The 26713-nt window shown below is 36.5% G+C and overlaps 1 protein-coding gene across 1 annotated transcript in view; it reads right to left on the bottom strand.

Moving 5' to 3' along the window:
- Positions 1 to 570: 570 nt before the first annotated feature.
- Lmntd1 (lamin tail domain containing 1) overlaps positions 571 to 26713 on the bottom strand; it is a 52290-nt gene continuing 26147 nt past the window's right edge. The window contains exons 4-10 of the mRNA XM_042672167.1: positions 17023 to 17209; positions 16204 to 16323; positions 14796 to 15013; positions 14107 to 14267; positions 5581 to 5644; positions 3831 to 3885; positions 571 to 750 (exon numbers count right to left, since the gene is read on the bottom strand). Of these exons, the coding sequence (XP_042528101.1) occupies positions 571 to 750; positions 3831 to 3885; positions 5581 to 5644; positions 14107 to 14267; positions 14796 to 15013; positions 16204 to 16323; positions 17023 to 17209 (985 nt within the window). The remainder of the gene's footprint in view (positions 751 to 3830; positions 3886 to 5580; positions 5645 to 14106; positions 14268 to 14795; positions 15014 to 16203; positions 16324 to 17022; positions 17210 to 26713) is intronic.

The following is a 26713-nucleotide window of genomic DNA, read 5'->3' as shown; positions in this document are numbered from 1 at the left end:
AATAAAATATAATACTTTTTAAAAGAGCCTAAGTGGAAATATATAATTCAGACTGGAATTATGGTGATTGTAATCAAAATGTCATTTATTTGAAATTTTTCCATTCCAACTAATCTTAAAATCCAAAATTAGCAGATATGGTAGAGCAGTCACAAGGGAGGACCTTTTTATTTCTTTTGTTACCGTTGTCATGTATGCACTGTTTTGGGTAAATGTTTGAAGGACGGTTTAATGATAGAGAATTATTTATTCCTAAATGACCTATCTATTTCACCAGCTGATTTTTAATATTGATTATTTCTGCTCTTGAATATGAACATCAAAATAGTTATGATATAATTAGTTTACTAACCCAGGCCATGCTCATATTGCCCATGTCAATCTTGCTGGTAGTTGAGAATCATCTAGTTGGCTTCTGCAATCTAAGAGATATCCCATATTTAAATAAAGCAGATGATATTCTTAGAAAGGAAACCAAACATATTGAAAGCTTGGCTTTCTGTGTATGACAACTGTGAGATCACTATAGAAATTACATCAGATGACACAATAGCTGGAGAAGTTAGTGTCCTAAGCTCCTCTATGGAGGAATTCACTCAGGCTTTTGGCCTTTTCAAAGTGTAGTCTTTCAACAGAATGATGGGGAGTATAGGCTACAGGTGTATTCACTGTTCCATACAACTGAATGATGACACCTGAAGGGCGAAACTGGCAGACAAGAACAGGGAAGGCAAGAAACTTTGAAGACAACTGTGAAAAGAAAATACACATGAAGTTTCATCTCACTAAAGAAATCTGGATGTTTATACATTGTTTTGCAGGCTGACTTGAACAAAGCGTTAGTGCAGAGACTAAAAGAATATGTGATTGAGTGTGTAGAGAAAACATTGATACTTTCACAGGAAAAATGTAATAATTACATTTTACTAGGGTATTACAGTAAAGAGTATTAAATGTAGGGCTGGGTGTGCTGGTGCCCACTTGTAATCACAGTTATGTAGGGGACATAGAAGTAGTAAGATTATTGTCCAAAGCTTGTCCTGGAGAAAAATCAAGAGGTCTTATCTGAAAAATAAAAGTAAAAGAGGTTAAAGGTATGGATCAAGGGGTAAAATGATTTTGAAGCAAGTGCAAAGCCCAGAGTTCAACCTATAGTTATGTAAGATCAACCACAAAACCAATAATAGTAATAATAATAATATTATTATTAACTTCCTGTTTCTTGACTACTAAATCCCAACTAATTATTTGTAAAAACTGGATTTGGTAGTAAATTTTATGTAAGGTTTTGGTCAGGATCCCCATGAAGTTGCTTAGTGGCTGGAAGCAAGCCTCCTATTGGACTTTCCAGTATGCACCATGAGAAGGGTAACAATGTGCCTGGCACTGGTGGCTCATGCCTGTAATTCAAGCTACTCAGGGGACTGAAATCTGAGGGTCAGAGTTCACAGCCAGCCTGAGCAGGAAAGTCCATAAGATTCTTATCTCCAATTAACCACCGGAAAACCAGAAGTGTCTCAGTGGCTCAAGTAATGAAGTGTCTCAGTGGCTCAAGTAATAGAGTGCTTGCCTTGAGCTGAAGAGTACACGGACAGCACTCATGCCCAGAGTTCAAGCCCCACAATCAACAACAAGAAAAGAGAGCAATACTATGTGGTTATGGTGTGGTTCTCAGAATGGACTCAACATCAATACTGCATTAGAATTGTCTTTGTGTGTGCCTGAGCACTGTACTGACCCTTTTTGCTAAAAGGTAGTGCTCTATCACTTAAGCCACAACTTTCAGCTGATTTTTATGGTAGTGAATTGGAGGATCACAGTATCGTGGACTGTCTTATGTTCCCAATCGGCATTTGAACTGTGATCCTTAGAATATGGCTTCATTAGTAGCTAGGATTATAGGTGTGAGCCACTGGCACTCCAAAGGACCGTCATCCAATTAGTGGGAGTGCTTTCTATATGTAAAAACTCCTATTACATGTGAATTTAATATCTGGCATTAGCATAATTTGGTACTTTCCCAAGTTTCTAAGTAAACACATCATCTTGAAGGGGAGTTTGAGATTTCATAGTGGGTGGTCATCAGCGTAGAAATATATTACTTGATTTTTCAGAGCCAAGTAAGATAACTTGTATATAACCCACAACTTGTCGAAAGTTCTGTTTCTACTGTATTATGTGATAACATTCAACCACACTGCCCATATCACACAATAGAACTCCAACACTTTTTCAGGAAAGTATTTAATGATGCAACCAAGAGCTATGAATCATTCTACCACAAGATTTTAATACTTTGTTGCAAAGAAATACAATTAGCAGAGACATCTGAGACTGAACTTTGAATTGCTTCTTTTGCTGTCAGTATTGGGATTCTGAAATAAATATCCTTTTAAGAGTCCCACTTTTAAACACAAGGAGTTTTTATCTCCTATTGAAGGTGAGAGAGGAATAATTAGACAGTCTTACAGTTTAATTGGCAGAGTGGCTTTGGGATAGCATTGATATTACCCTCAGTTTCTAGTCTTCTTTCTGACACTTACCATCTCAGTGACTTTAGGTGAGTTATCTCTTTGAGACAAACTTACTTCAGCAAACACTGCAGATACTTCAGCTCTACCTATTCCATATGCTTAGGCAAGCTACTGTGAAAGCCATGAATTTCAATGCAGGTACCCTCTGTTATAAATTCCCAACGATTATGAAATGAAAACAAAAAATGATATTTTGTCTCTGAACAGACAAGCCAGACTCATAAGTCTTTCAGCATGGGTTCTTGAAGAAATTGTATCAAATTTTGCTACTAGTGAAGACCTCAAAAATATTATAGGGGTATGCTGAGGTCAGTTGTAAATACAACCATATGAGAAGATAAATATAAGGCATCCAGAAAGGCATCGAGTTTTACAGGACTGTGTAGACTGAAAAGGATCAAACTTGCAAATAATCTTCCACTGGCTCTCATGAGAAAGACTATGAATGGCATCAAGCTTTTTTTGTCAGTTGTGGGGTCTGAATTCTGGGCCTGAGTGTTGTATCTCATGTCTTCAGCTCAAGGCTAGCACCTGCTCTACCACTTGAGCCACAGTGCCACTTCTGGCTTTTTCTGCTTATGTGGTGCTGAGGAATCGAACCCAGTGCCTCATGCATGCAAGGCAAGCACTCTAACATTGAACCACTTTCCTACCCTGGTGTCAAGATTTTTGTTAAATTATTTTATTATACACACAACAATATTAGAAACACATTTGCAACCAAGGTGATGGTAGCTCAAGCTTCTAATCCTAGCTATTCAAGAATTTGAGATTGGAAGGTTGTGGTCTGGGGCCAACCCAAGCTGGAAAAGAATGTTAGACTACTGTTTCCAATTATCCAGCATAAAGCTGTAAGTTGAGCTGTGGTAGAGCCCTAGACTAGAGTAGAAAAATCTAAGGGCAATGAAAAGGTTGAATTCCAACCCCAGAATCTCACACACACACACACACACACACACACACACACACACACACACACACACACACGGAACAATTCTCAAAAATCAAACAAACCAGTCTACCCATCATATTTGTTTATAATTAAATAATGACTGACAACAACCTGTGAAAAATCCATGAGAATTTTTACTCCAATTATCCACCATAAAGCTGGAAGTGGAGCTGTGGTAGAGCCCTAGACTAGAGTAGAAAAATCTAAGGGCAATGAAAAGGTTGAATTCTAACCCCAGAATCATCACACACACACACACACACAAAGCTTAGGGACAATGCCTAGTGCCTGAGTTCAAGCCCCAGAACTGGATATAGTGCCTAGCTGGGCTTGGTGGTACATACCTGCAATCTCAGTTCCTCAAGAAGCAGAAGTAGGAAGGCTAAAATTGAGACTTTCCTGGGGAAGTTTAACAGGATTGCATGAGAGCCTGTATCCGGAACAATCTGGCTAGTAGCACACATCTATGTTTTCAGATACTAAGGAGGTGGAAGAAGGATGAATGAACTCTGTGGCCACCAGAGAAAAATTAGTGTGAGTCTCTACCTTAAAATAAACACATAAAGATTACAGGGCATTGCACAAATGGTAAAAGTGTGAAATCTTATATTCAAGGTTTATCATTACAGGATTAGTACCCAGAATTTGCTTTGGCTTATAGAGAATAGAAGATAATTGGTCTACAGAGTGTAGAATCTTGAATTTTGATGACATAATGGTAGAGGCAGAGGAAACCACAGGAATTATATTCTCATTGAGACAGTTTCAAAGTGTCTGGAAGTTGAAATTAAATCAGTCTGGATTCTTCAGTTCTTTCCTGTGAAAATATCTTAGTGTGTTTTGCAGTCATTTTAAAATATTGGCAGCGTTCACTTACTCATTTAAAGTGAAATGGGGTAGTACATTGCTGTCCAGTACCAATCAGTGCCCCATGAGGAAGCATTGGAGAAATCTTTGAACAGGGAAGGTATAGCCATCACATTTGTATGAAGTTGGAGATTCAGTGATATGATGGTATAAGCAATGCTATGTGACATTATAATTGCATTGTGATATAATGTGAAAGAAGAGTGAGTCTATATAACAGTAGACATGCTTGCTAGTTGCTGATGTCTCATGCCAGTATTTCTTGATAATCACAAGACTGAGATGTGGGACTCAATGCAAATCCATCCCAGGCACGAAAGCCTACAAAACTATTATCTCCAAGTAGCAAACACAAACCTGGATGTGAATCAGGTTGTAGAACACCGAATTTGAGAACAATGCTAAGAGATGGCCCTCAGACTCTGAGGATCAAGCCACAAAATCGGCACACAAAAACAAAAAGAATTATTTATTCTGGGCTGGGGAGGTGTCTCAGTGGTAGAGTGCTTGCCTTGCATGCATGAGGCCCTGGGTTTGATTCCTCAGCACTACATAAACAGAAAAAGCCAGAAGTGGCACTGTGGCTCAAGTGGTAGAGCGCTAGCCTTGAGCTGAAGAGCTGAGGGACACAACTGACAAAAAAAGAACTATGTATCCTTCAGGAAAAGAAAATAATGAGTATAAGCAGCATAGGGATAGACAAGAAATCCAGACGTTTGGAAACCAGAGAAAATCACAGAGCAGATGGAATTATAAAAAGAGATCATCAGGCTACAGAAAAAACAAAATAATCTGTCTACAGAATCCAGAAAACTAAAAGTTTGTGTTTAAGTGGTGGAAGCACCACACAACATACTTATGGCTTTTAAAGACACTTGTGTTAGGAGGGTAGAGATTGGGATGACTGCAATTATAGGTCAGCCTGAACAAAAAGTTCAGGATATTCCATCTCAGTACACAAACTAGCTATGGTGGTTCAAATAATGATCCCAGCTACTGAGAACTATAGGCAGTAGGTCTGTAACCCAAGGCTTGTCTTGGGCAAAATCTGAGGCACAATATAACAAACAATGAAAGCACAAAGGGCTGGTGGGTACTTCAGTTGGTAGATCACTGCCTAGTAAGCGAGCTGTTAAGCTCAAATTCTAGTTTTATTTTTTAAAAAAGGTATTTTGGAAATTTGTTATTTTCCCATAGAAAGGCACAATTATCAATACTGGTGCTTACTTTGAAAGATTGGGTTTATTGACTATTCCTTTTTGTGACTTAGATTTCTTTTTTCCCTTGGTCCCTGAAAGAGAATAAGGAGAACAACACGTTGAATGTCAGTCTATTATTCCAAGCATTGATTTTTTAAAATATTTTTATTATTTTAAGGTATTTCACCATCCCTGGTTGTAAAGGAAATTCAAATAAAGAAAACCCTGAGAATGGCCCACATCCTAAGTCAGTCAACAACAAATGCTAGAGGGGACATGGAGAAAGAGAAACTCTATTACAGTACTCATGGAAATGTACATTTATACAACTACTTTGGAAAGCAATCTGGAGGGTCCTCAGAAAACTAAATATTGACACCCCCCCCCATGACCCAGCCATACCACTCCTAGGCATCTTTCCTGAACAACAGGAACAAGGATACAAGGACACTTTCACCTCCATGTTTATTGCAGCATGGTTCACAATAGCCAGGATATGGAAACAACCCAGATGCCCCACTACAGATGAATGGATCCAAAAATTGTGGTATCTATATACAATGGGATGTTATGCAGCCATTTGAAAGGACAAAATAATGGCATTCGCAGTGAAATTAATGGAACTAGAAGAAATCGTGTTAAGTGAGGTAAGTAAGCCAAGAGGAAAGAGACAAATAGCACATGGTCTCCCTGATAAGTGGATGTTAAATCCAAGACACAAGGTGGTATGAAAAAGTAAACAAGACTCGAGAAACAAAGGACCCCCACTCATCTTGTCGAATCATCACTAAATGACCCTTCGCCATTGACCACGTATATTGTATATATGTGTACATCGGAGGGATACTAGGAAGAGGACACAGAACTAGAGGGGAACATGGGGAAACATACAGCAGGACCCATCAGCTTCACTGGACATGGATTAAAATGAACTAAGCAATTCAATGGCAGTGATGAGAGGGAGGGAATTAGTGGGAAAGAGGGAACATCTGACACTAAGCAAAAAGAAAGGAATGCACATATCACCCGATTTGGAAGAAATGACTACATCATCAAAGCTCATAGAACTCATAAACTTTGTAGTCCATGAAAAAGACAATTTGCCCCATGAAGGTTAGAATGTGTTTGTGACTTTAACGAAGTATCACTATACCACAATACTGTGAAATATGTAAAATTATGTAATCACATAATCACAATTAAAAAATTGCAAAAATATAAGATCATTGTAGAAAGAATTTGGCATTCACCAAAGCAGTTTATGAGTACAACACATATTGATCACTGTCACCCCTTTCAACATTTTCATTACCTCTTCCAAACTCCAGTTTCCCTTACTTATGTTATTTTTTTGTCTTTTAACAAAGGGATTTACATGTACAATACAAGTTGATTAGTATCATCACTTCAAAATCTGCACCGCCCTTTGACCAAATGGTTCCTTTCTCAAGTCTGTGGATAATGACCAGCTAGATTTACTAGACATCAATAGAATATTTCACCCATCAGTGTCAGAATATATATTCTTCTTAGCATTGCATGTTAGGTTCTCCAAAATAAATCATATCCTAAGTCACAAAGCAAGTCCATGCAAGTTAAAATAATATATTCCCTGTATACTGTTCAGACCAAAACAGAATAAAATTAGAGCTAACACAGAAAACTCATGGAAACTAAAGATCACATTACTGAATGATCAATGGTTCATTGAAGAAATGAAAATAAGTAATTCAAATGTTTATGTAAATTAATATAAATGAACACAAAAAATGCCAGGTCCTCTGGAACACTGCGGAAAATTCATAACTTTGAGTGCCCACATCAACAAATGGAGGAAATCTTAACTCAATACTCCATTGATGCACTTCAAGGTGTTTGAAAATGGGAACTAGTCAAACTCAAAACCAATACAGAGAGAAATAGTAAAATTATATCAGAAATAAATGAATTTCAGATTTAAAATTACATCAAAAACAACAAAACAAAAATTGGTTCCTTGAAAAAATGCATTATTTATATTTATGTTACATTAATTCAGCACCCTGAGGAGTTTCTTTGGTTTAGAAAGGAAATCCATATCATTTAGGTCAACACCAGTAATTGAACCAAAACTTGAAAGTGGTATTTGATTAATCCCAAGTTTTCAGTGAATCATTATAAAAGAAAAGAAATTATTTGTCAAGACATAATTAAGACAAAATCCTGAGAAGAAAACAACCATCTGGAAGAGAAATTGTGATTACAATTGATTAATGCAGAAATTTAGAGTATAATTTGATCTTCCTACCAAGCTCTCAAATGCTTTTTGTGTTTACACATCTCCCAAAGGCACAGAAGCTGGAGAAGGGTAGGGCAGGACTCAGGCTAACTCAGAATGGATACATAGAAGTATTGGCATACGCCAGGTGCCCGTGGCTCAAGCTTGTAATCCTAGTTACTCAGGAGGCTGAGAGCTGAGGATCGCGGTTCAAAGCCAGGCCAGGCAGGAAAGTCCATGAGACTCTTATCTCCAATAAACCACTAGAAAACCAGAAGTGGCGCTGTTGCTCAAGCGGTAGAGTGTTTACCTTGAGCTGAAGAGTGCAGGGACAGCACCTAAACCCAGAGTTCAAGCCCCACGACTGACCAAAAAAAAAAAATAAATATTGGCAAAGAAGCAATGCTGACTGACCTGTCATTTCTGCTGAGTCTCTTGGGCGTCATGGGAGATAGGGATCAGCTCCCCCCAAGATATTCAAATAATAACATTTGCCTATAATGTACAGCATCCTCCTGTGTACTTTAGGTCATCTCTAGTGTACTTATGAAATATGTAATGACAACATAAATGCTGTGTATACAACAGTTGTAATGTATAAGGGAAAATGACAGAAGAAAATCTCCTAATTTAGGGCTGGGAAGGTGGCTCAGTGGTAGAGCGCTCGCCTTGCATGCCTGAGGCCCTGGGTTCGATTCCTCAGCACCACATAAGCAAAAAGAAAAAAGCCGGAAGTGGCGCTGACTCAAGTGGTAGAGTGCTAGCCTTGAGCTGAAGAGCTGAGGGACCGCGCCCAGCCCCAGAGCTCAGGCCTCACGACTGGACCCAAAAAAAAAATCTCCTAATTTAATAGAGATGAATTTTTTCCCACAATATTTTCAGTCTTTGGTTGGATGAATGTAGCTTCTCACTTCTTATTTTCCAGAAGCATTCTATTTATTTCATGTTGGCACGATATGGACTTTACTAATGTTTTGCATCTGTCTTTCCAATTTCACTGAGAATGAAGGTTTAAATTGAACTCTGACAGGTTCTTTCTCAGGAAACACAATCTCATTAAGGGCTAAAAATCCATTTACAGAAAATTCCATCTATAAATTCTTAAACTTCAATCATGGGCGTATATACACAGTAGTAATTTTTGTTTTCTTTCTTATTCTTCTCCTTCTCATTAGTAGCAACAATAGTAGTAGTAGTAATAGTAATAATAGTGCTAGTCCTGGATCTTGGATTCAGGGCCTCATAACTAACTGTACCTGTGCATTTTTGCTCAAGCTAGTGTGCTACCATTGGGATCAGACCTTCACTTCCAGCTTTAGGTGATGGTTCATTGCAGCTAAAACTCTTACGGACTCTGTTGCACAGGTTGGCTTTGTAGTATGAGCAATACTCATATCTCAGCCTCCTGAGTAGCTAGGATCATAGATATGAGCTACTGACTTATAGCCTAGTATGCTTATGCATTTGAATTTCTGCAGTTGGTGTCAATTTCTTGGGTGAATCAAGGTGAAATGCTTAGCATCTAGTATATTAATATGAATATTAACTTTCTGAAGCAGTGTTTTTTCAATTATTTGTGAAAATATATTATAATCGTTTGTAACCTTACAGCAATCTATATCTCTTGTCTGGAAATATTGAGGGGGGACCTGGGGATGTGGTTGGCTCAAGTAATAAAGTGCTACCTATCAAATTTAAAGCCCTGGGTTCAAATCTTAGTACAAAAATGCTGAAACATGCTGAAATAAATGATCCAACCATTGATGCATTTAGAATTGAATCCTGGTTCAGGTTGATAAATAAGGTTCTATGCACTCCCTTAAGCTCCCCCAAATAGAAGAAGACTACCCTACAAGAAAGGTAAAGAAAACAAAACTAGTAAAAAAAAAAAAAAAAAAAGGAGTAATAAACAACAAAAGACTTCTAGTTTCCATTTATTGTACAAATGTACCAGTGATACACACTAGACCTCATGTTGAAAATGAACTGTGTAATACATGAGGGAGATGGGAGGTAAAAACTTGGAGAAAGTAAAGGAAGGGGTGACATTGTTCAAAAAGAAATGTACCCTCTACCTGATTTTTGTGACAATAACCTCTCTATATATCACCTTTACAATAAAAAAATTAAATGAAAAATGATGTATAATATGCATATATAGTTATATGCAAGTATATGCTAATGTATAAGATGAAATAAAAAGGAAAGAACAACACATTGGAACCAAACACTGAATAATGATCTAGTTTAGTTTCTGCATTTGCATAACCAATTTTGCCAGCACCATTTGTTGAAGAGGCTCTTTTTCTTCCAACCTATGCTTTTATATCAAATTTTAGGTGGCTATAAGTTTGGGAGTTCATATCTGGGTCTTCTATTCTGTTCCATTGGTCCTATTTTTGTTCAAGTACCAAGCTTTTTTTTTTTACTATGATTTCATAATATTGTTTGAAGTTTGCTATAGATATCCCTCCAACACTATTCTTCCCCTGGTATGGATTGATTCTACCTGTAAGGGTCTTTTGTTATTCCAAATGTATTTGTGGATTGCTTTTTCTATTTCATTGAAGAAAGTTATCTGGATTTTATGGGTACTGCATGGATTTGTAAACTGCTTTGTGCAATATAGTAGAGTCAATTCAAATTGTACCAAATACCTTAATGTAAAGCCAGATACCACGAAAATATTATAGGAAGTGGTAGGAGAAACACTAGGGCTCGTAAACATGGGTCAAAACTTCTTAAGTAAAGATCCAGAATCACAGAAAAAAAAATCAAAGAAAGACTGTATAAATTGGACTCAATCAAATTGAAAAGTTTCTGCATGATAAAGGACACAAATAGCAATATTTATAGAAAATTCACAGAATAGAGAAGAGGTTTGCCAGGCAAACATCAGACAAGACCCTAATACCCAAAATATATTTGGAGCTCAAAAAAACTAAACCTCCCAAAAACATATCATCAAAGAAACAACAATCGAAAAAATAAATGGACTAAAGACTAAAAGAGAGACATATCAGAAGAAGAATGGCCAATAAACACATGAAGAGACATACGACATCTATGGCTGTACAAGACATTAAATGAAAATAATCCTAAGATTCTAACTCACCCCAGTTATAATGGTCATTATCAAGGAAACAAACAAGAAAAGAGGCTGGAGGGGAAGTGGCCAAAAAGGAACACAACTATTCTGTAATTTCATTAACTACTCTGGAAAGCTGGATGGAGGTTCCTCAAAAGAGCTTTCTTATGACCTATCAATCCTACTCCTGGGCATTTATCTGCTTGACCACAAACCAGACCACACTAAAGCCACAAGCACAATCATATTCATGCAGCCTTATTCCCGTAGCCAGCTTCTATAATCAACCCAAATGTCCCTCAGTGGAAGAAGGGATCTAAAAATATTGTATATATACATAATGGAATTCTATGCATCTATCAGGAATGATTTCCTACCATTCATAAGTAGGAGAAAAATTAGGGAAGAGGTAAAAAGTTTGACAAGAAATATACTTATTACCTTATAACCCCTCTGTACATCACCTTGACAATAAAAATAAAAAGTGGAATGCTTGGAAAAATAATGTTAAGTGAAGTAAGCCAGACCCAAATAAATACAGGTTGCTTGATTTCCTTCATTTGTGGTAACTGTATATGCCTAAGAATCTACAAGTAAGCTCACTGGATGGAAAAGGGAAAATATATATACTGGGGCATCCTAAATTATACAGATCTCTAGTTATTCACACACAGTGAGACCAAAAGAGAATATGCTCAGGGGAGGATCACATAGATGAAATAGCTATGTGAATCTTACAATATAAAATAATAGTTATCAAAATGAACTTCAGGAAGATGAGAGAAATGGTTTTTTTGTTCCTGTTGTTTTGTTTGTTTTTACTCCATTGTTGTTTATTTTTTAATTCCCTTTATCTTGTTTGTTAGTGTGTTTGAGAAGGTAAGGGGGACACAGAATTGGTGGGACAAATGTTGAGCCGATGGCTCAAGCCTGTAATCCTAGCTACTCAGGAGGCTGAGATCTGAGCATCTTGGTTCAAGCCAGCCCAGCAGGAAAGTCTGTGAGACTCTTATCTCCAATAAATCACTAGAAAACCGAAGTGGTGCTGTAGCTCAAGTGGTAGAGCATTCTTCTTGAGCTGAAGAGCTGAGGGACAGTGCCAAAGCCCAGAGTTCAAGCCCCACGACCGATAAAAAAAATGTTGAACAATGCAACAGTGATGCTCACATACCATTAGTGGGTGGGGATGGAAGGGAAAAACTGGGAGGGTGTGAGGGAAGTGGTGACATTTTGTAAAAATATGTACTCTTTCTCTGGCATATGTAACCAAAACCCTTCTGGGTATTACCTTTAGAATAATGATAAGTGAATTTTAAACAGATATAATATCAACTAATTATTTTATTATTAAGAATATTATTATAGAATTCTTTTTTTCTTTCTCTGTGAAGGTATGGGGCATAGTACCTACACAAAGCCTCATGCTCTATTTTAGCTCTTTGCTCAAGGTTCCCACTCTACATTTTGGTCTATTTCTCCACTTCAAGTCTTTTTGTGGTTAATTAGAGATGTGTCTCAGGGCTATGCACTAATGGATCATGCCCATAGTCTTAGCTACTCAAGAGTCTGAGTTCTGATGTTAATGATACAAAGTGAGCCCCAACAGGAAAGTCCATAAGACTCCATTTTCCAATTAATCACCAAAACATCATAAGTGGAGCTGTGACACACATGGGAGAGTACCAGTTTTGAGTGAAAAATCACAGGGATAGTGCACAGGTCCTGAGTTCAAGCCCCTGGACTGGCCCCCCAAACCAAAATTCTCATGAACTTTTCTGTTGGGGCTGGCTTTGAGCCAGGATCTTCAGTTCTCAGTCTCCTGAGTAGGTGGGGTTACAGATGTGACATGCCATATCCAGATATATCTTCATATACTTTATCTGTACATTAAGAAACATTTTAGCTGACACATACATGAATGATGCTTTCACTTGACTTCATAAAAATGTCCTCTAAAAATATCACCAAATTACAGACTGAATGTTTGGAAAACAAAAGAAGAGAAAAATGACGTCTTTCAAATACAAGAGGTAATAATGATATTCTTGTATTCCAAAATTTTGTACTAGTATTGATCAGCGTTTTATCAAAGCCTGGGGAGAGAATACTATTTCACTATGTTCCTCTCCAAGTGATTACTTTCTATTCAGTCTGAGGAGAAGTCCAAGGAGGTATAAATTTCAATATCATAAGATAAGCATATTTTCTGAGAACATATTTACTGTGTCATTGATTCCTGGAAATCCCTTCAGTGAACCCAAGCTAATGACATCAAATTCTATTGATTTGACTATTTATAGCACCAAGAGTGATTTATAAGATTTACCAAACTTCTGATTAAAAACTGTGTTAATTTGGGATTAACACAGGAGTATTTGAAAGAGATGGATAATTTGTTACAGCATATCATTTTAGAAACAGTTTTCCTTCCTCACCAGATTCCAATCATGTATAATCCTTCTGACCTGGATGTTTTATTCATTCGACACATGTTTATTAAAAACTAACTCTGGAAGAATGTTTATTGGAGTAAAAGTAAATGAATGATTTTCAATACTTGCTTTTAGGACCTTGCTGGAGTCTGAGGGTTGTTTAAGACTTATCTCTCTCTTTCTCTTTCTCTCTCTCCATCTCTATATCTTTCTCTCTGGCTTTCTCCATTTCTGTCTCTTTATTTCTCTTTGTCTCCATCTGTGTCTGTCTCTCTGTTGTGTCTCATATTTCTTTAGCTCTCTGTACTCCTGTCTCTGTCTGCCTGCCCCATCTGTCTCATCACTGTCTCTGTCTTTTTCTGCCACTCTATTTAATTTTTTTTATCTGTCCCTCTTTCTGTCTCATCTCCATGTCTCTCTGCCCCTCTGTCTGTGTCTCCCTGTTCTTCTCAGTGTGTCTTCATCTCTGTCTCCCTCTTCTTCTGTCTTTGTCTCTGTCTTTTTGTTTCTATCTCTGTGCCTCTATCTCTCTACTCCATATCTACCTTTGTTTGTCTTTACATGTTTCTCTATCTGTCTCTCTCCACTGTCTTTGTCTCTCTTTCATTACCTCTCCCTCTCTCAAACACACACACACACACACACAGAGATACACACACAAATACACAGAAACAGACAGACAGACACATCTCACACACACACACACACACACACACACGCACACACACACAACGTTATTCCTTACTCCCCCGTGAAGAAAGTATCCCTTTGACTTGCCCAGGGCTGGATCAGTCCTGGTTGCTTGAGACCTGGGTTCTCTTCTTCCACAGGACAGGTGGTAAGACTCAATCAAAGGACAATAGGGATGTGGAGGCACATCCGGACTGCTGCACCAAGGGCTATGATTTGGGACAAGAATTGGTGGGATTTCCTTTTCTCTGTAAAAGAAAAAAACAGAATTTGAACCCAAATTCCAATGTATTTAATGCATTGGAAATGTTATTGATGGTTCCATTAGAATGGACATATATGTCCATACCAAAGGAACAGAGATTTTTCTGCTGGTGGGCAGACTTTTACATCACTGGAAGCATTTGTGTAAACATTAATGAAATCCCGTGATTCATACACAGCCATATCTTTATCCAAAATAAAACTCCTTGGTAATCCATCTTTCTCTTTTGATTTAAGCACCAATGAAGACATGGAAACAGCTTCACCTTGGCAATTCTCTGGTTGTTGTTTTTTTTTTTTTTTTTTTTGCCCAGGAAAGCAGCACCATGGAAAAATGTAGTAGCCAGAGGTCTTAATGAAGACCATCAGCCTTTACATTCAATAAATATTTAAATGCTCAATTTTTTTATACTTCTCATGTGGATCATATTCAAAATAGTAATAACTATGATAGATATGATTTATTCAGCAGATCACATAGGAAGGACGCAAACCAATAATACTTTATTTACCTCCTAAGGAAAAGTTGTGTGGTTTCCATATGATATTCTGTAGCATTTTTCTCTGACTCATCTTCATAGTCTCTGTTTTCTGTATTTTCTGAGGTTGTCCTCCAAAATATGTGTGGTTTGGATGTGGAAGTACTGACTGTGTATCTGTCAAATTCAATGTCAGTCTCTACTTTTTCCCAAGCTTGCATCCAATGAATAGGAGTATACCAAGCCACGGCCTAAATAAAGATGCTTCATCAATACCAAATACAGTTAGAGTTATGTAATTTTGAATGATATTGATGTTGTAAAATAATTTTTTAATTATTGGTGAATGCTACTCATGCAAAGCATGCGTGGTTATTCCCCAACCAAGGTAGGCTCCATGGAGTAATGTACATGTCATGCCAGAGTCTATTCTGTCACACCAAGGGAAAGTTAGAGTGAAAATATAAAGTCAAAAAGTAGGAATGAGTTACACAAACCATTTTCTAGTATACTTAATTTTGTAATGAATAAAGTATAGTCATTTTAAATTAAGATTTTGAAGCTTCTCTATTAGAATCCTAGTTTTATGTTAAATACCCAGTCCTTAGTATAAGGCAGGATAGGGATAGATGATGGCTGGTGATCCACTAACAGTGCTCAGCAGCTCAGGAGAAGGTAAGGTTCTGTGTAGGGAATGAGTGTGTGAACATACCAATGTTATATAAGTGACACCAGTGAAAGACCAATGGTGCCCAAGCACCAGAACTCATTTTCCTTGGAGAAGCCCTCCTCTTTCTTCAATATACTTTCCTTTGGTTTGTGTCTTTTTCCTTTTGGCTCCTAAGTCTATTATTTTTCTTGAATCAAACCTCATAATGGATAAGTTGGCCCATTGTGGCTCTGCTCTGAACCTTGTTAAAAATTAGGTTCTGTCTTTCTCTTCTCTACCTCTTCCTCCTTTCATCTCTCCTATGTCTTTCACACCTCTTTCCTTTTCTCTCCCCCCCTTTCTCTGTCTCTGTCTTCTATCTTCTTCTTATTCTACCTTCCTAATCCTCAATTCTAAGAGATAAATTAAGGGGAGTGTTAGGATCTTGGACAGTAACAAGTATATCTTTACAGAAAGAGCTCCATAATTATTTGAGAAATAGAGAAGTCTATATATAGCACTTTTATTATTCTGTCAAATCTCACAACTAAAACCTCTCATATAATTTGGAATTTGTAGTATCTTCTTGAAAATATGGAATATCAAAATTACTACTGCCAAATGGTATTTCCTTGGCACTTTGACATTGGGAAGTGAGTATTGGTGATGTGCCCGAGTGTTAAGGCATCAAATGATGAGTCTACCAAACATTTTCAAAATGGAAAATAAGAGGAAAAAAGTAAAGAGAACTTGCCATTCCACAAAGAGTTTTGTAAAGAATCAGATACTTACTTCACCTTTCGAGTTGCACAAGATTGTTGTACAATCCGGACTTGATTTGAACTTGTTTTGTTCTTTCCAAAGAAAGTCCGATGGTGGCTGGTGCTTTGCTTTTGATGCTGCTGCCCATACCTTTCAAAAAGCATTACGTTAAGTTAAAAATGCTATTAGGGGTCAGCCTAGCTCTGTAATGACATAAAGTTGTGATGATTTGGTATTTCTGAGAAAACATCTTAATCCAATTTATTTATGCATTTTCATTTTTAGACATAAAGGAGTCTCATTAGGTTGCTCATTTGGTCTCAATAATCTTTCTTCCTCAGCCTCGTGAGCATCTGAGACTACAGCTGTGCACCACCATTATAACCTTCAGATGAGTTTTTTAAATATACTGATTTTATGATGTATTAGGTCAAGCCATGGAACAGCAAGCAGCCACTGTGTAAGATTGCTAATAAAATGTACAAGATATATCTGGAGATAACACTCCATCAACTCATTAATTGATCTCTGATAAAATAATCCCTTTACTTCTCTCTTTAAAATATTTTCAGCTTACTTTTTGGAATTTTACTTTAATACTAAAATGACCAAAGCAAAAGATACCATATATCTAAATGAGGAAATCTTCAAGCATTAAATTATGAGCATTAATTTATTTCCACAAGATAAAAAAGTACCAACAATTCTACCAGCACAAAGTACAATAAAATTGCATCTTATGGACAGACCAACAAGTGATGAGTCTTTATGAGCTAAACTATATGTTGAGTGTGTAAATGAATTGAAGTGAGATTCTGTCATCTTATTTTAAATATTTATAACTCTTACTGTTACTGTGGAATTGGCTGGAAGTGAGATATTTGGAAGAAATTTGTAAGAAGAAATCGATTGCCCATTCATATTTTGCAGAAGCGTATAATCTCCAATCTGCAGTTCTTTGTCAAAGGAAGAGTTAACGATTCTCACAAATAAACCTCTGATGTTGACTTCCTCTATTTTAATTTCATCAAGAGAGCTATAATATGAAACATAGAGATGAATATGAACATAGAGTGAATATTAAGATTATTAATAGTTGTAAAGTTCGTTTTTCCACATAACGACTTGTACATCTCATTGTTGCAATGGATCCACCTGTATCCCTATTTAAATGTTTTGTTTTTTCCCTTCCCCTCCACAAATTATACCAACCTCAAATACAGTGAAAGCAGGGGTTATACCATGGGGGAGGAACATACAAAGAAACAAAGAAATAATCTTATAAATGTGTTAGAAACAATCACCTGAAAGAAAACATTTGAATACACAACTTTGGTGGGGAGGGAGGAGGACTAGGTGGAGGGGTGGAGGGAGGTTGGGAAGGAATGGGAAGGGGAATCAAAGAAGGATGCTACAATGCTTGATAAGAAATGTACTCATTATCTTGCCCATGTAATTGTAACCCCCCTGTACAGTATTCTCACAATAAAAATAAAATAAAAGAAAAAGAATAGGATTTTACAAATCAATCCTGGTTTAAAAAAATACACAGGGACATGATACATTATACAGTCACACAGTGAGGCCAAAGGAGGCTGTTCATAGGAGTGGATCACAAAGTCTCAATAGGTATGTGCATCAGATCATATAAAATGATATTTTATGAAATGGACTCCAAGAAATGGAAACAAGAGTGTATCTTGTTGTTGCTGCTGCTATTTTTGTTGTCTTTTCCTTTTGTCTTATTTGTTACTTTATTTGTATTTGGGAGGGCCAGGGGGCACAGAAAAGGCGGGACAAAGATGAACCAATGCAGCAGTGGTACTCACTATACACTATGTTGAAAATGAACTCTACAACTTGTGGGTGGGAACGGGAGGGAAAGACTGGGAGAGCATAAGGGACAGGGTGACACTGTTCCAAAAAAAGGCACTCATTACCTGACTTATGTATCTGCAATGACTCTGTACATCACCTCTACAATAGCAATAAAATATATTTTAAAAAGATTATTAATAGTTCTGATTCAAATAATTATGGAAAGTGGGACCATGGATCAATCTTGATACACTTTGAATTTTTGTTGATAAACTTAGCATACTCTAGCAATTAGGCTACTCGTTTACAAAACTCCATTTCCCACAGAATAATTTACAACCCACTAGTGGAAATCATAATGGAGTTTGCAACCAGCATCTTAAAAGTATTTCTAACAATCTATTTTACTTGATACTGGGCATCTGACTAATAATGCCTGAATCTCTTTATCCCTCTTTATGTCTGTATCTCTTTCTTATGTTTCCAAAAAAAATTATGCGCAGTTCCAAAATCAAAAATGCTAAAAAAAAATCATCTAAGAAATGAAAATTATTTCTAGCAATATTTAATTTACTTTAAGAAAGTGGAAGATTTTAGGAAGGGAATAGATTTTTCTAGAATATACAATTTATAATATTCCATCAAATTTAGGAAAATATTGAGTCATTTATCCTTCTATAGAAGAAATATAAATATTCACAAAAACAATTACCCCATCACAAACATATCTCTATTCATTTCCCTGTGTCTGCGTTCCTCAGAAAGAAACTCTTGATTCCATTTTTGTTTTACAAACATATTTTCAGTGGATATAGAATTCTTTTGGGCTCTACCATTTGAGTCATATGTCCACTTCTAGCTTTTTGGTGGTTAGTGGAGATGAGTCTCATGAAATTCTGTACATAGCTTGGTTTTGAATCTTAATCCCTAGAACTCAGTCTCATGAGTAGCTATTTACAGGCATGAGCCACTAGTACTGGCAGCTATAGAATTCTATGGTGAGTTTTCCTTCCTCAGCATTTTACAGGTTTTGCTATAATTTTTTTTGCATTTTTTCTAATAAGTTTGCTATCTTCACCACATATTTCTTCCTTTGCTTTAAATAGTCTCTTTTATCTCACTCATGATGCTTTAAAAGATGCTAACTAATATTGATTCTGTTATGCTATGGAATAACTTTATTCAAATTTCCTGTGTTTGGTCTGGTTGTGATTCTTAGATTTGCACATTTGTGGACATTGAATTTGAAATAATTGGCTATTCATAGATATATCATATAGTATGACATAGATATTTCATAAATCAGGACAATAATTAATAATTTGAAGATATCAAATATTTCCCTCTCTCAAATAATTCCAGTTATACTAGGCAACTTTACCTCCTACCAAAGCTAATAATAAAGCTGTTTTATTTCTTCTTACTTTTTCTGTAAAAGTAGTTAGTACATATTTTATTTCTTCATGTTTTTTAAATATTTTCATCCATAAGGACTTCAGTGTTAATCTCATCTGTTTTATTTGTTTTGTTTAATATGTATTCATAGACATACATATTTATACATACTAATAAAATAATGAATTAAGCATAGACCCTCAAAATTGTTAAGCGAGTGGTGTCTTGACCCCAACTGTTTTCCATTCAATATTTTTGGAGATCAAATTCTGATTATCTTTTTTTTCTGAGATAGTCTTGGGACTCTTTCTCATCTAGATACTGACTCTAGGCTCCTTAGGCCCTAATTTTCCTGTGATTAAGCCACAGAATTGCTTAAGCTCAAACAAGGATATTCCTAGCTAAAGGTCTCTGACATAACAAGTGTGGGATAAAAGGTCTTGCTTTTTCAATGCAGGCCTGTCATGACAGAGTAGTTTCATACTAAACTCTAACATGAAAGTTAAGCCTCACAATGGTGAGTTTATCCTGCGTGTTGAGCTACCAATGTTTTTGAATCAGTGCTGCCTGTTTAACCATTTGGTTGTGACATTAGCTCACTTACCTCCAAAAATAGGATTGGAACTACAAACTATTTCCTACTGCTCTCTGTCACTTTTCTGTTTTTCTGAGCTTTTCTATTGCCTTGTTGCCAGTTGATGGTTCTCAGTGCTATTTAATTCTTTCTCTGAGGGATTATGGTCTCTCTTTCATTTCCCTGACTCTTCTCATTCTCAGAGTAACATGGGGGAAACTTGTAACATATTGCCCAATCTTGTGTATATTTTTCATAGAAAACACATTTCTATATATCCTGTGTGATGTTTCCTGTAATATGTTGAACACAAAAATATTTTTCCTTAACTACTATTGCTAAAATCTTTACCAATTCTATGTCTATTTAGACTTTTATCTTATATTTTGTTATCTGTTATAATTCTGAATCCTTGGGGGTGATATAGAGGTGGCACAGATTTTACTCCATTCTATAAGCTGTCTTGTCAGTTTATTTACTATTTCATTCATGTTGTAAAGGCTTTTTAGTTTGATCAACTCTATTTATCCTCACTCTTATTGTTAGAGCTATTGAAATTCTATCTAGTAAGTTATTGATTATACTATAGCAGTATTTTGAGGGTGATTTTTCTGTACTTATCTACAAAACTATCAAATTTTCAGATTTTGTATTACGTACTTATATTGACTTTGAATTGATCTTAATATAAGGAAAGACACAGGGATCCAGATTCAGTATTGTACACATGGCTATTCAGTTTTCCCATTCATTTTTAAGATTTTTATTTTAAAGATGATGTACACAGGGTTATAGTTATGTAAGTCAAATAGTGAGTATGTTTGGTTTTGAACATGTCACCCTTTCACTCACTCCCATCAACATTCTTTTTTGTGGGGGGAGGTTCCAGTCGTGGGGCCTGAACTCTGGGCCTGGATGCCATCCTTCAGCTCTTCATCTCAAGGCTAGCGCTCTACCACTTGAGCCACAGCGCCACTTCCGGCTTTTTTCTTTTTGCTTATGTTGTGCGGAGGAATCAAACTCAGGGCCTCATGCATGCAAGGCAAATGCTGTACCACTGAGCCACATTCCCAGTCCCCCATCAACATTCTTGAAGAGGCTTCTGTGCTTCCAACATGTGTATTAGGAAACTTTATGTAAAAGCAAATTGCTTCATCTCTGTGAATTTATTTCTGTTATTTTCCATTGGTCTTTGTAGCTGTTCTCATACCATTCCCATACTGTTTTGTCACTATAACTCTGTAGTTTAATTTGAAATCTTGTATCGTGACACCTCTAGTATTATTTAGCTATTCTGAGTCTTTTATATTTCTATATTGATTTTAAGATTGATTTTTTTATTTTTATTTTTTGTGAACATACTGTACAGAGGGGTTACAATTACATGGGCAAGATAATGAGTACATTTCTTATCAAGCATTGCAGCCTCCTCCTTTGTTAAGATTGATTTTTATATTTATGAGAAAAATGAAATTGGTATTCCGAAGACGATGACATCGAATCTACAAATAGCTTTTGATAGGAAAGATATTTTCACAATAATTCTGTTAATCCATGAGTATGTGTGATCTTTCCAGTTCCTAGAGTCTTCTTCAATTTCCTTTTGTAAGATTTTATAGTGTCCACTATGTAGGTCTTTCACCTCCATGGTCAAGTATTTCCTAGATATTAGGGGATTCTGAATGGATTTTTTTCTGATTAATTTATACTGTTTGATTTACCATATATTTGTAATAAGAGAGAAATAATATTGTTATATTTTCATACCTTCACTCCATTGCTTATTGAACAAATTCACCGTCCATATCATATTCCCTTTCCTCCCCAAACACTTGCCCATTTTCAAACAGCTTTTTGGTAGGTTTCACTAATATAAAATATATTTTATTAAATTGTATATATTTAATGATATATAATTATCTACATAAATTATATTGCATTTAGTCATAATAATATAGTTAGTCATAATTATTTTACAATTATTACAATTGCAAAAGTACAGGAAGCAGGCCCTGAGTTCAAGTCCAGGACCCATAAATAGAAAAAAATATTAAGGCAAGCTCAGATAAAAGATAGAATAACAATGCTGAGAGCAAATTACATCTTCAGGGAGGATGCACAGAACACAGAATACATAGCTGTGTAAATACAATAGTAAAAGATATATTTCTTAGTTAAATTTATATTTAAGTGTGTCTAGACAAAAATAACAATGGAGAATAGAATTTATATCAAACAGAAAAATCTGTGAAATCAATCACAGATGTTCACACCTATAATACTAGCTTCTTGGAAGAGTTAGAATGGGAGGATGGTGGTTCAAATCAACCATGGACAAAAAGTTTATGAGACTTCATCTCCACCAATGAAAAGCTGGGCACAGAGGTGTCTTTCTATCACCCCAAATATGAAGCAAATATAATTATGAGAGCTCTCTGTCTAGACCTGCCTACACAAAAGCTGAGAATTTATTTTAAAAACAAGGTGAAAAAGGTCTGGAGATGTGACTTAAGTAGTTGAGTGCCTGACTAACAATCAAAAGGGCCTAAACTCAAATATCAGTGTCTCCAAAAAGAAAATAATATAAATTGACAAATTTCAGGAAAAGAGGAACAGACACATACAATTGAAATTTTATTATACTATATATGAAGTGGCAAATATCACCTGAAGTTAGACTGTCATATGTGCAAGATGTATCATTTAAACCCCAAAGAAAGTATAAAATAGCAGTTTTAGTTAATTGACCAGGAGTAAAATATAATTATTAATAGGTACTACTTAATGCAAAAGGAAATAGATGGCAGAGAAATTTGAATAACAACAATACTGAAAAAGGAAACTAGGAAAATGGGGACTTAATTCTAATCCTATTAATAATTAATAATACATGTAAATTTAAGGCAGAGATAATCAGACTAGCAAACAGAACAGGTCTTCTGTATAAATTTGCATGACATATAAATCCTGGAGTTTGAAAGGAAAGGATGAAAAAACATTCACCATACTAACACCAGTTTAAAGAACAATCTGTAGAAGATTTTACATCAAAGAATATTATCAGGGATAAGTAAAGTCCTTTAATTATGCTGAAAGGATCAAATCAATAGGAGGATATAATATTCGTAAGAGTTGCAAATAATACTGAAGCTACAAACAACACACAACAAAACTGATTGAACTTCAAGGGAGAAATCAATAAATCTACCATGGTAGCAGATTTGAGTTCCATTTGTTCAATAAATGATACAGAAAAATACACAGAGGAGTTCCGGGAAGATGGCGGAGGAGAAACTGGAGGCTAAACAAACTCTCACATAGAAAGCAGTTTTGGTGTTCCAGTGAACAGTCCTAAACCAGATAATCACACCAAGTGTGCCATCACAGGACAGAGAATTAGGCCAGAGAGGGAAAAATCCAGGCAAGGAGACAGCTCTGAGCACTTACCAGCAGCAGTGGTGGCCATAGCCGCCATACCTGTAACACAGAGAGTCTGGGGACAAAGGCGCCAGATGTGGCAGGTGAACAGATTCTACTCAACACCAGCAAGAACTGACAAGGAGCAGACATCATCATCCTGCAGTTTGCAGACCAGAAACAACCCAGGAACGAAGACTCCAGTGTGAGTAGAAGCCTGACATCCTCACTCCTTCTCAGAGAGCAGAGGAGAGAAGGCCACCAGCCCCCCCCCCACTACCGGGGATCTCCATCCTTGATACTGACAAAGGCCTAGCTGAACAGCTAGCTCCAACTCAGGCCTTGGAAGAAAACTAGAGTCATTTAGCAGGTCACAGGAACCTAAGCTGACCTGCCAGGCTCAGCTCCACCCAGGGAAAAGTCACCCAGCCTGGTCCTCCAGCCCCAGGAGTGGCTGTCTTCACTGGGTAAATAGAGCCAGAAGCTACCCCTCCCTACAGCAGCCTTGAAAATCAATTCAAATACAATAAACATAAACCCTGAGAATGGCTCCAGGAAGGGCTCTATGAGTGCCTCAGAAGCTACCCCCTCAGGGATAAGCTACTGTTTGCTGAAAGGCCTCAAGGTTACCCAGAACCTATCCTCATCTCGGCATCTCCAAACTAGAGGAAGCAGCCATCTCCCTCTTTTGTGATACTCAAAGCAGATCTCCTCCCACTGAACTAGCCGGGGAGGAGGATCACAAAATCCTGGGTAAAGCAGAGCATTTTTCTGCCTGCTCAAACAAACTGATGTAAGAAACCATCCAAGCCATAGGAAAATCAAACACCACAAACAGACCAGAGACTCCAACAAGAGACTGGGTACAGACACATGGTAGATACAGGATCTTCCCATCCCCCCCAAAAAAATCAAAGAACTCTTTTTTTGTACCTTTTATTAAAAAATTTTTTCTCTAAAACTTTTTAATTTTTAATTTTTTACTTTTTTAAAAAAATTGTTTTCTGTTAACTTTTTTTTCTTCATCTTGTAATTTTTATTTTAGGGATATATTGAGTATGCTTGTTACTTTCTTTTTTTTCTTTTTTTAAATTGTTTTTGTTTAGCTCTACAAAAATTTTGATCCTTTTTTTCTTTCTTTCTCATTCTTTTCATCTTTTCTTCTTTCGTTCTTTGTGTGACTTAATTGCTGTACTGCTAATCCTCAGATGTACCCATAGTGGATTATTAGACATTATTCTCCATTGTGTACACACTTAATCCAGAAATTTATTACTCAATTCAAAACCTCTTAGACTTAAATTCCTTAATAGCAGTATTACCTCTTTATACCTATAAAATATTTTAAGCATTTTTATTTTTAAGTTTTTCATGTCTCCCTTCTAGCCCTCCCTTCTCTCATTCAATCCACGTTCTTCTCTGAATATTTCATTGTTAGTTTTCATAATAATTAAGTGTTCCACTTTTTAATTTTTACTTTTCTATTTTTTCTTGTCTTTTTTTCTCTTTCTTCTTTTTTGTTCTCTCTCTACTTTTATTCTATACAACATATTTCCCATTTTCAGATTAGGACTTAGTTAACTGTCCCTCTGCCTTTCCACACCCCTCTATTCCTATTTTTAACCCACATCTCTCCTTAAATCTAATAATTTCTGGTTTGCAAATTCTTCTTTAAGGTTCGCAGCTCATTAATACATAGTTGTTTGATGTTGAATAGATATATCTGTTGAACTAGATTGTATCTGCAGACTTTTGACTGTGCAACTAGTCTTTGGTTGATGTTTGCCCTAAGATAGTGTTCTAGCATAAACTGGTGCTACTTTCATCCCAAATGGTCAGAAAAAGATTAAAAAAAAAAAACAAGAAAAATGGCAAGCCCGGGTATCTCAACTCCCACTCATGATAATCAGGGGTCAGAACAGATAATGAATAATCCAGGGGAGAGTTCCCAAAACCTCTACAAACACTACTGGTAAACATGATAAATGAAAGATTGAAAACCTACAAAGGACTCTGTATGAGCATGATAGGGAGAGAGAGGATGCAAACAAAGGATAATACAGGAATATCATGAGCGTGAGGAAGCTACTCAAATATTGATACAGGAATTGCATGATCAGCTTGAGAACACTCAAAGAAAAATAAAGGAATGGCGTGAGCAGGCTGAGATCAGTCAAAGACAACTACAGGAATTGCGTGAACGTGAGGAAGCTAATCAAAGAGTAATACAGGAATCAAGAGAGCAGGATGAGAATACACAAAGATCACTAAAGGCATTCATGGAATCCATTAACAGAGAGCTGAAAGAAGACAGGGAGACCACAAAAGGAATGCTGAATGGAACCCAACAGAAGGAATGGGAGTCCAAAGAAACCATAACCAATCAACTAATTGACTTGAGAATACACATTGAACACCATTTTAAGGAAGTAAAGAAGTTCATACAAGACCTAAAACAAAGCTCCAACAAAGAATTTGAAGCCATCAAAGCTGACCAATTAGAAGGAAAAGAAATAAAAAACAAAGTAGAAAATCTTGACTGTAGGTTAGACCACGCAGAAGAATGTCAGGGATTGAAGACAGCCTAGATATTATAGAGAAAGAACATACTACCATCCAAGACAAGTCCAAGAAATATGATAGATCTATTCAACACTTGGAAGACACCATCAGAAGGCCTACTCTGAGGATAATGGGTGTAGAGGAGCACCTACAAACAGAAGTTAATGGTCTAGGAAATTTGTTTCAGAGAATCCTAGCAGAGAACTTCCCAAACATGCAAAAAGATAGGCCTATTCAGATACAAGAAGCTTTAGAACTCCAAATAGACCAGACCAGAACAGGACATCCGGCCATCAGGTTATAATTCGCACAGGCTCTATTCAGACCAAGGAGAACATCTTTAAAGCTGTCAAGGAAAAAAGATCAATCATCTATAAAGGGAAACGAATTAGAATCACCTCAGATTTTTCAGCAGAGACAATCAAAGCAAGAAGAGCCTGGAATAATGCATGCCATGCCCTAAAGACAAACAACTATCAACCAAGAATACTGTACCCAGCTAAACTCTCCTTCATAACCGAAGGTCAAATAAAAACCATCCATAACAAAGAAAAATAGAAACAATATATCTCCACTACACCAGCCCTACAAAGGATTCTTAAAGATCTCCTAAACATAGAAAACGAACAAGACCACAATAAACGCCAAGAAACCACACCCAAACTGAGAATCCAAGAACCATAGGAAGAACCCAGTTGCCACGGCCCCCAAGAAGGTGGATAAAATGGCAGGAACTCCCAAATACTTCTCAGTCCTATCTCTCAACTTTAACGG

Source organism: Dipodomys spectabilis, unplaced genomic scaffold, assembly GCF_019054845.1.
Source record: "Dipodomys spectabilis isolate Male_0828 unplaced genomic scaffold, ASM1905484v1 ptg000671l, whole genome shotgun sequence".
Classification (NCBI taxonomy): Eukaryota; Metazoa; Chordata; class Mammalia; order Rodentia; family Heteromyidae; genus Dipodomys; species Dipodomys spectabilis.
The sequence above is the reverse complement of the archived record's forward strand: the minus strand, read 5'-3'. Positions and strand labels throughout refer to the sequence as shown.